The sequence below is a fragment of the Trifolium pratense genome, linkage group LG3 (assembly GCF_020283565.1).
Source record: "Trifolium pratense cultivar HEN17-A07 linkage group LG3, ARS_RC_1.1, whole genome shotgun sequence".
NCBI lineage: Eukaryota > Viridiplantae > Streptophyta > Magnoliopsida > Fabales > Fabaceae > Trifolium > Trifolium pratense.
The window spans coordinates 11,510,941-11,521,102 of NC_060061.1; the positions used below are offsets into that span (position 1 = coordinate 11,510,941).

The 10,162-nt window shown below is 31.4% G+C and overlaps 1 protein-coding gene across 1 annotated transcript; it reads left to right on the plus strand.

The window, feature by feature from the left end:
• LOC123914270 (probable methyltransferase At1g27930) lies at positions 1–1,288 on the plus strand. Its single transcript, XM_045965362.1, has one exon. It carries the CDS (start codon positions 239–241, stop codon positions 1,130–1,132), a length of 894 nt encoding a protein of 297 aa, XP_045821318.1. The 5' UTR covers positions 1–238; the 3' UTR covers positions 1,133–1,288.
• The last annotated feature ends 8,874 nt before the right edge of the window (positions 1,289–10,162 follow it).

A 10,162-nucleotide genomic window follows, 5' to 3' on the forward strand; every position in this document is an offset into this window, starting at 1 on the left:
ACATTTTGCAGTCGTGTACCCCATCATCAAAATCCCAATCTCTCATCACATTAATTTTTTTAATTTTAATAATATTCATTATTTAATTAATGCCACTCTCCAACCTCATCCTTATTTATTTATTTATTTATTTCAATTCAACCCTCACAACGCTATCATCACATCACACCCATTTCATACCTCTATTTCAATCTCATCAACATTTTCATCATTTCATTTCACTCCCAAAAAATCTAATATGCAACTAAACGAAAAAATGAGAAACCATTACAACCTCGTTGGTGAAAAACGTTGGTCAGTAATTCTCTTAACACTTTTAGGTATAATCGGAGCATTACTTTTCATAACAACAATACTCCAAACCTCAGACAACACCTTATTATGTTCTTTCACCCGAACCAAACTCCAAACCACAAACCAAAACACAAACCCAACACCGATCCAGCTTCGTGCGATTCTTCACTACGCAACCTCACGCGTTGTTCCACAACAATCCATCCACGAAATCAGCGTCACATTAAACGTAATCAAATCGTTAAATCGACCCTTCAACTTCCTCGTTTTCGGGTTGGGCCATGATTCACTTATGTGGGCCGGGTTTAACCCGTTAGGAAAAACTATTTTTCTTGAAGAAGATCCGAAATGGGTTCAAACTGTTCTTAAAGACGCACCGGAGTTACACGCTATAACCGTCAATTACCGGACGCAGCTTCAACAAGCCGATGAGCTTCTCAAAAGTTATAGATCGGAGCCGGAATGTTCTCCGGCGAAAGCTACGTTACGTGGAAACGAGAAATGTAAGCTAGCTCTTCATAATCTACCTGATGAGATTTATAATACTGAATGGGATTTGATAATGATCGATGCGCCGAGAGGATATTTCGCGGAGGCGCCGGGGAGAATGGCGGCGATTTTCTCGATGAATATTATGGCGAGGAATAGACAAAGTTCCGGTGTGACACACGTGTTTTTGCACGATGTGGATCGGAAGGTTGAGAAGAGTTTTGCTGAAGAGTTTCTTTGTAAAAAGAATTTGGTGAAAGGTGTTGGAAGACTTTGGCACTTTGAAATTGCTTCTGTTGTTGCTGGTAATTACACCAGTGATAATTCTATTGGTTCTGGATACTGTTAATTGATTAATTAATGAGCTAAGAGTGTTTAGTTTCATTTAATTTTTTTCTTAGCCTTAATTTTGGATCATCATGGCTTCGGATTTTTCACTGCTTAATTTGTTTTTCTTTATTTGATGATATAAAATGAGCGGTGATGATAGAAAACACTGTTTGTATGATACACCTTTACAATTTTTACAGCTTTATTAGTATGATTCTATTTTGAATTTGTTTTCTAACATTTTGGCGTGATTATAGTAAAGTTTTGCTTTGGGACTTTAATACTGTGATTGATAATTATGATTAGTGGCATAATGACGGTTGTCGGTGGATTGGGATTTTATAGGTGGACGGTTGTGATTGATGCTGCCATTCAACCGTTCGTTTGCTGACACAGGCTTGTTCCTGATTTTGATTTATCTTCTGTTATTATAATTTTTTATTTTTTTTGGAATTTCAAATTTGAATAGCCGGCTGGGAATAGGTATCCATTTTTTATGGAATTTGATTATCCACTATTTTAATTTTTATTTCACATTGTTAGAAGGGAAGGTTCATTAACGTGTTTACTTTTATGCGGCAAATGAAAAACTTTGCTTATTTTGAACAAATGAGGATAGAAATAGAAAATGGAAATAGTCAAGTTTGATTTGTCTAATTATGTAAAGATTAGTATAACATATGAAAATAATTTTGGACTGGTAAAGATCATACCATATACATCTTATCACATTTTGACCATACATGTCATTATCAGCTTCATGTTAAGTCTATTTCAATTCAATCAAGAATTTCACCCTCAACACGACTAGCTTATCATGATCATTCAGGTTATGTTGAACGCATTCCTTAGTTCAACTATGCAAGGCATTTGGATTTTATCTTGGTCCGCCTGTAGGAAGGAATATAGTGAGCTACGCGTGATCTGCGCGGACGAACGGCGTGAGCTACACGTGCTAGCTCAACTTGTCTTTTACGAACGAGTTGCATATGGAACCCGAGTCATGACTTATTGGACTTGACACCCAAATATGAGGAAAGCTCATTAGGTCAATGGATGATGGACTATAAAAGAAGATACTTAAGAGGAAAAAAAAATGATAGAATCATTTGTCTCCTAATAAACCTCACCTCAAAATTTTGGTTACTAATATTGTATTACCTAATCATAATGATTGTGGCCGGTTGTGATACTCAGCAGTACAGTTGCAATAGAGGAGGGGTTGTACCTCTTGACACTCTGACAATCAAGTAAGTTTATGTGTGAAGTGGAGGTTTTAGAGAGGTAGGATAAAATATTTGAGCCTTCTGTGTGACAAGGTATATATATAGTCCCCAACGCGGAGTCAATATCATTAATATGAAGACGGATACGTCCTCGCCATTAATGGTTGTCGAAATAACAACTAAAAAGTTATGATTGACAGTAAATGTCAATCATTATGATGTTGACCGTTACGGAAGACCAGCTTCCTTGACCATTGGGTAGGAGAAGGTGATAGTGGGCATCCGTCCAATTTGGGCCGAGTTTGGCACAGATGATGGAGAACTCCTCAGTAATTGGGCATTAGGCCAAGTCCAGAACAGGAGGCTCCAAGTCGTCATGCTCGAGCTACAAGGATGATGACCTCGTGTGCTTAAGCTCTGTTTGTACCAAAAAGAAGAAGGGGAGGTTCAATGTCCCCATGAGCTTAAGTTTCGTTGGTAGGAATATCGTATTATATTTGTAGGAGTCGGAGTTCAAATCTCGAACACTTCATTTATTCACCTTTAACTAACTACTAAATTATTTTGAACAAAAAAGGTAGAAATCTATACCTATATATAAAGTGAATACAAAAAAAATTTGTGTAGATTTTTCATAATACCAACAATACCCTTAACTTTTTTTTTTTAACAACAAAATCTTTTATTAATAAATTCACCATAACATTACACATGTATTTTTTTTTACATAAGTTTGTATAATAAACACCTACAGCTAGTAGTAAATAAATGGGAAACTAAAAAATAATCAAGTTTGATTTGCCTATTTTTATGTAAAGATTATAACATGTGAAAAATAATCTTAGTTTAGTTGATGTTTATGATGCCTATTTAATGTACAAATTTAGTGGTTGTAGGCTTTTAGTGGGCTCTGTTGACTTTGGCAATATGATGGATTATGGAGAAAAAATTAATGTGGAAACTCCCATTACCGCAATAGAGATAATTCCGTTTTTTTTATAGTATTGTATTTGATAACTTGTATTTGTATCGTGTTAGGCTTAGAGTGGACTTTGCATTGAGGAGAAAATATGCAACTCATTTTTAGTAATTATTTGTTAGATAGTACTGCATTTGATTTTGACACTTTAAAAGAAATAATAATGGTGAATTAATGGTGATGCAGCTCCTGGGTTTGTTGGGTGAAGAACTTAAAAATTCCTTTAATAGTATGCGTGAGAGTTTTTTTTTGTCGTCCTACTATTTTCTTAAATATCAGTATTTAAGTTGTAGACAGTATTTTTTTTTTTAAAAAAATATTTTTATTCATTCGCTACGTAAATAACAAATAAATAAAAATAGAATACACGAAAAACTCATAGAACGACAAAAAAACTCTTTAATAACATAGAATGATAAAATATGGGTTACTCGATTTAAATTGGGCCATATGCTATATTTGGTAGTTAGTCCAAATTGAACCGCAAGCTATTTTTTATTTTATTTTTTATAATCAAATTGAGCCATAAGCTATATATTTGGTCAAGCCAAATAGGCCAAAATTATTCAAGCTCTAAAGTTGTGACAAAGTCTTATGCTTTATGTATCAAAGTAATTGTGTGTTTGTGTGTATGTTTGTAAAATAGTTAATCATTACTACTATGTGACAGGCTAGTTTTGCCAAAAATATCTAAGTGAGTCATTACTACAGTGTGGTTGGCTAGTTTCATACTAAATGTACGAAGTCGAATCCAATGTGATTATTGAGAAATTCAAACACACTTTTATTATTTACTTATTATTTGTATCAAATCAATCAATTAGGGTTTGAAAAGTATACATTGTTAGATCAACATTAGTTTTTCGTCTACTATCGCTATAGATTTTTGAATTCGGTCATTCTAAAAATCACATCATTATATCATTCAAAATAACCACACTAAATTACACTTCAAAATAAAAGATGTAATATTTAATCCTCAAATAACCTCTAAATTAACACAATCCAATAAAGTGGATAGAAAAAAAAATAGTTGCGGGATGATGCAAACATTTGTAAATATAAATAACATATTGACTTGAAAGAATATATAAAAGAATAATGGAACAAAAATTTAAGATAAATGACCGTGAGAGTAATTTAAGTAGAGATACATTAAGAGAGATCATGAATTAGATGATTGTATGGAAGGTCAGGATCGATTTAAGGATAATACTAACAAGACAATTATCTTAGACTTCTAAAAATATGAAAAAAATAAAGAGAACACTAAACAGTACCCTCATGCACTAGTTAAATACTTAAATATATTAATAAGAAAATTTGATCTAAAATTTGAACTTTTAATACCTTGAAAATATATTTTAAAAAAAAATGTTACCTTTCCAACATTATATATAGCTGTGGCGTATTTAACATCATTCCGAAAAATATAGCTCTCGAATAAGTGTTTTTGTATATGTCCAAACAAAACTAAAAAAATACTATTTGGGATTTCATTTTTGAAAGTTGTAAAATCTACAAACACTTTCAGACAACAAATTTCCTCACGGTGTACTATGTCAGTAGCTTCTGCAGAATAAGGACATCTAGGAAGGAACATATGAAAACCTTATAATGAGGTATATCAGCAAAAACAACGGTGTGTATAGTAATCCCCTTATAAGTAGTATTTGGATAAACAACTCTGCTTCTCGTATAGTTGATGGGTCGTAACAAACTGATTAAGATGTTTTCTCTTCCAATCCTGTGATTATTTTATATCCCCAATATTTTAAATTTGTCCTTGCAGAAAAATTCGGTTTGCAGAAACTAAATTTTTTCTAGTGCAAATTCAGAGTAAATTTCGGTTTTTAAAAACCGAATTTTTTTTTTCAAAGCAAAAAAAATTCGGTTTTTAGAAATCGAAGTTTTTTGCAAGGGCAAAATTGGAAATTCAGGAGGTATAAAAGAGACAGGAAGGTGGAAGAGGAAACATCACTGAATTAAGTTTTTGATTGTCAAAAAAAAAAAAAAAAAGATAAGGGCCCAAAACTGAATTAATATTCAATTTTACAGGAAAATCACAAAACATAAAATAACTTCTTAAGTATATTTGACAAAACTGCAATAAAATACTCCGTATTTTTTGCAAGATAAATTCAAAGAAAATAACAAAATTTGAGTAGTGATCTTAATAATATAAATATGTTAGATATTGATAAAAATAAAAGGTTAAAGTTTACACCTCATTTTGGTGCCCCAAGAACTTATCAAATGATTTTATTATTATTACTAAATTCGTAGAATTACGTATTAGAAAAAAATGCTCGCTCCAGATATGAAAATGATCAGCTAAACTTTATTGATGTAGTTATGAATTATGTGGTATATGCTTATCAAGTTTAGGTACTGATTTGAAGTGATTAGAATAATGATCGACGTCAAGCAATGAACCGTTAAAATTGGTGTGAGTATTTGCAAACACTTAGATGTTCAAGTCAGTATTACAATGTGAAATAAGAGGTTTTTAAGATTAAGATTGTATACTTTGCGGTGTTGAAGATTAAATTAACACCTTTTATAGATGGATGTCGAGGCCGTTGAAGCATTGAAGTGAGGTAATCACAAGACGACACTCATCGATGCTGTGCTCTTATGTGTTTGAATGTCGCAGGAACATCATCAGTCCTACATGAAATAGAGCTCACGAGTGTGAGTTTATGATAGATGCAAACATCAATTTATATATGTTAGTTTTGTAAAGGTGAATTAAATTCAATTTAAAATTTTAATATAATTTTAAATCGGTTGAAAATCTATTAAGCCATTTATTATTGGATTATCAAAATCGGACTCTCAAATCATATTCCAGATGTTTTGTTATGGACATGAGAGGGTTAAATCCAATCTAAAATTTTAATAATAATGTTAGCAAAAAAAAAAAAAAAACTAGTAAGATTTGCCACAACTTCATTCTTATCTTCATGTGTGAAGCAAAATCATAAACTTGAGGACCGCAATTCGATCCCTCGCAACTGCGATCAGGAGGAGGCTGAAACCACTTAATGTCAGAATTGAATCCGAAACAGATTCAACTGGCGGTAAAAAAAAAAATCATAAACTCCATTTGCGTCATTCTTAAGTGGAATGCTAGACTAGACCATATATATCCACATGTTACATGCCCATTTCTTCAATGGGCCATACTAAAGAAACCATAAACTAATGGGCCATACTAAAGAAACCATAAACTAATGGGCCATACCACTTGCATTTTTCTTTTTGACAAAAGCATTTTTCATTTGTTGATAAAACTCTTCCTTGCAACTTGACACACACTGCATTAACTTAAAATAATTTTCTAGCTCAAGATAGAAGATATCCATTACTGATTACAAAATAAATTATTTTTAGTTATTAAGATTATTATAAATTTATGATTTGATTCTTAAAGGACTGGACTAAAGACTCATCCGCGAGTTGGACCGGGTTATAGGTTCACACTAGACAAAACATATCATACGGTAGAGATGCTCTAGAGGCACAAAAGAGTAAAACTTGTAAATCTGCAAAGTCTATTGGATTGAAGGCCTTTAACAATCTTCCTACACATGTCCACTAGGACAATCGTCCAATATAAGGTTTCAGGGCCTAGTAACCCTAATTAATTCTCTTACTAAATTCATGTCTAGGCTAAGGTATACCCCCTCGAGATTCTTTGATCAACTGCCTACCTTCAAGAACTTTCATTGTCGCTTTCAAAAGTCTTACTTACCACTATCATTGATGGACAAGCTTACCACCACCGTGGTCAACCAATACCGTTGTGAACACAGTTCTAGTAAGAACGGTTAGGATAAAAAACTTTTGGAGGATTTAATCTATATTTTTTCAAAATTTTAGATTTTAAAAACTTTGATTACTTAAATTGACTTTCGGTCCGCTTCTTTTAAAATAAGATGAAGCTTTGGTCCAAATTGAAAAACTATTATTCACCAAATTTTACACTTTTTTTTTTTTAAACTTTTGACCCTTATTCCATTTTTGAATATTTTTGCTGCTGTAATATATTCATCAATGACATGATGGTGCCTATAAAATGAGGCATAAGCAAATGCCATGTCATTAATAAATACTATGTCACATAAGCAAAATAACCCAAAAATTGGATGGGGCGGAAATTCAATAGAAAAAAAATTAGTGAAATTAGGAAGATGGAAACTTTATTTTTTTTAAATAAAATAGGAACCAAAAATACGTCAAATTTTACAAAATAAAGTTATGATGTAATTTTTAATTTTTTTTATAGCTTCCTTTATTTAAAAAGGAAAAAAAATAGATCTCTCCTACTTTTTTTTTTTCTTACGGAAGATCTCTCCTACTTGATCTTCCATCATAAAATACCCTAATAAATTAATTATTGACGAACCTTATAACTATTAATTAATATCATACAATATTTTAATCACACTTAATTTATTTTAATAAATATTTTATAGCTCCCTTAACCTAGGAAAAAAAAAACTAATTTGAATATCTTAAATTAATGCCAGCAGTTTGATAACAAATAAAGCATTAAGCCCAATTAGATTTGATAATAAGTCATCCTCAAATAATTGCTTAAACATGTAAAACACCGACCAGGGTATGTTAGTTTGGTGAGTGGAAATGAAACTAGTTGTTTTAAGGAAGCAAATGGTGGTTAGAATGATCGACATGCTATTGCAATCAATAAATGTTTGAGGTCTACAATACCATAACAATGTTTTACAAATAATAGACAAGACTTAGCTATTATATTGCATTGCTTATAAAGGGACCATGATTGTGATTTAACTGAATTTTCCTTGTGTGATATATACTTTTTTCATGCAACCATGTGCTAGCAATTAGTGCTGCTAATATCAAATTATGTCTCTTTTAGAAATTTAACTCAGATCAGCATTCTCACTGAATTATGTCGTGTCTCATAATATGATACAAACACACTTTTCATAATTGAGGATTTAAGATATCCAATTTATGTTTAGAAGTGGGGTCTTCCAATTTTTTCCTTCTTCTAAAAGACTATACATTTTTCAATCTAAATTTCATTTTGAATTATCTTTGGATTAACTATGAAAATGAAACCAAACAAATATTTTTATAAGGAGTAAAAAAAACTTCATATAAATATGAACCATTTTCATATTTAATCCATTAATCTTTAGAATACTTTTCTTGCATGACGATCTATACTGTATAGGCAAAACTACGATTTAAGCCCTTAAAATTTGACTATTTTCCTAGATTGGTCACTAAGTTTTGTTTCTCCGAATTAGACATTTACATTGCATTTGATTTGCGTTGTTACTGTTTTTAACAAATTTAATTTAAAAATGTGCATGTAATATTTTAATATTAAGATAACTCACATAAATATCTTATATAAATTTCCTTTTATTTATTCATTCACTTCTTCCTCTAATCTAAGTTTTCAAATCTAAAAATCATATAATTAAACCTAAAATATCTTCATAAACGATAGTTGAATTCACAAACCCAAAACGGTGAATCTTTCATCACCGACGGTGTGAGACATGATAAATGGATATCTAAATATTGTTGTGGGTCAAAAGTATTGTTTGCACAACCATAAAATATATGATAGATGACAACGGCACAAAAGAAACACAATTTAAATAGAATGTGTCATGAAAATCAATTAAAAAAAAATTATATGACCATTCCGAAAAATTGTCGAATTTAAAGGACCAATATGTATTTATTTTATTTTTTTGAAAATATAATATAAATGTATGTAATTTTGTTTACTATATATATGCTATCTATTTTAATTGAGAAAAATGTTGATTATGCAAAATGAGGGTACGTAAAAAACTTTAAACACAAGCATTTAAAAATGTTTTTATTTATTTTCAGACAAAACCACTTAAAATTGAGTTTATTCAAGGCATGCATTTCCATTAAGTTCATGCATATGATCCTTTTGGATTCCTTTGTTGTTGTTGCGGAGTCAATAAGCAAAGAACATTCCAAGTAAAGGGCATCATTCATTGACTTGTGTGGGAAAAAGAACAACACTTTCAGTAACTACTAATGTGAACTTGTTCTTAAGTTCTAAATTATGCAACATTTAATTTGATTGATCATAAAAACCGATCAAAAAAGCTGACATTATTTTGTCTGACTTATTGGTAAGTTGGCCCCAAAAAATTATCACTATGTTTATTTGAATTCAAATTCACAAAGTTCATTACTCAGTCACATGCTAAAAGGGGTGATTTTAATTGCTTCTGAAGATATAAGTATGAGATTTCTAGCTTTTTATTAAGATGTGATCGTGAAATAAATTCAAATGGCAATAAACTATAGGTTCATTAATGTTTGTGAGTGCAATGCAAGAATGTACCTAAGATCAATTTTACAAATTGTTCTTCAATTAATTTTGTGGTCACAAACTCATACTTGATATGATGATGGCCCCAACTAGGAAACTATACCTAAATTGTCAGAGACTCTCTCGTGGCATGTCTTTGGATGTGATGTGGGTGCAATTCTTGGTAGCCTAATTACTAGTGGGGCAATATATAGTTTGTATTCAACAATGTACATTTTTTTTTTTTTTTTTGGTCAGGTAGCCTAGTGGCTTGAAATTCCACCTTTAAAGATGGATAAGTGGAGTGTCCAGAGTTCGAACCCTGGCTCCTGCATATAAAATGCTGATGTCCCAACCAATTGAGCTAAGCTCATGGGGACTCAACAATGTACATTTTAATCTAGTGGGAAGTGATTTTTTTTAATACCCTAATGACTTAATTGAACTTCAAAAAAATCATAATAATGACTTAATGAATGTGAA

Coding starts and splice junctions, on each gene's coding strand:
- LOC123914270 (XM_045965362.1), top strand. CDS start 239: ATGCAACTAAACGAAAAAATGAGAAACCATTACAACCTCGTTGGTGAA.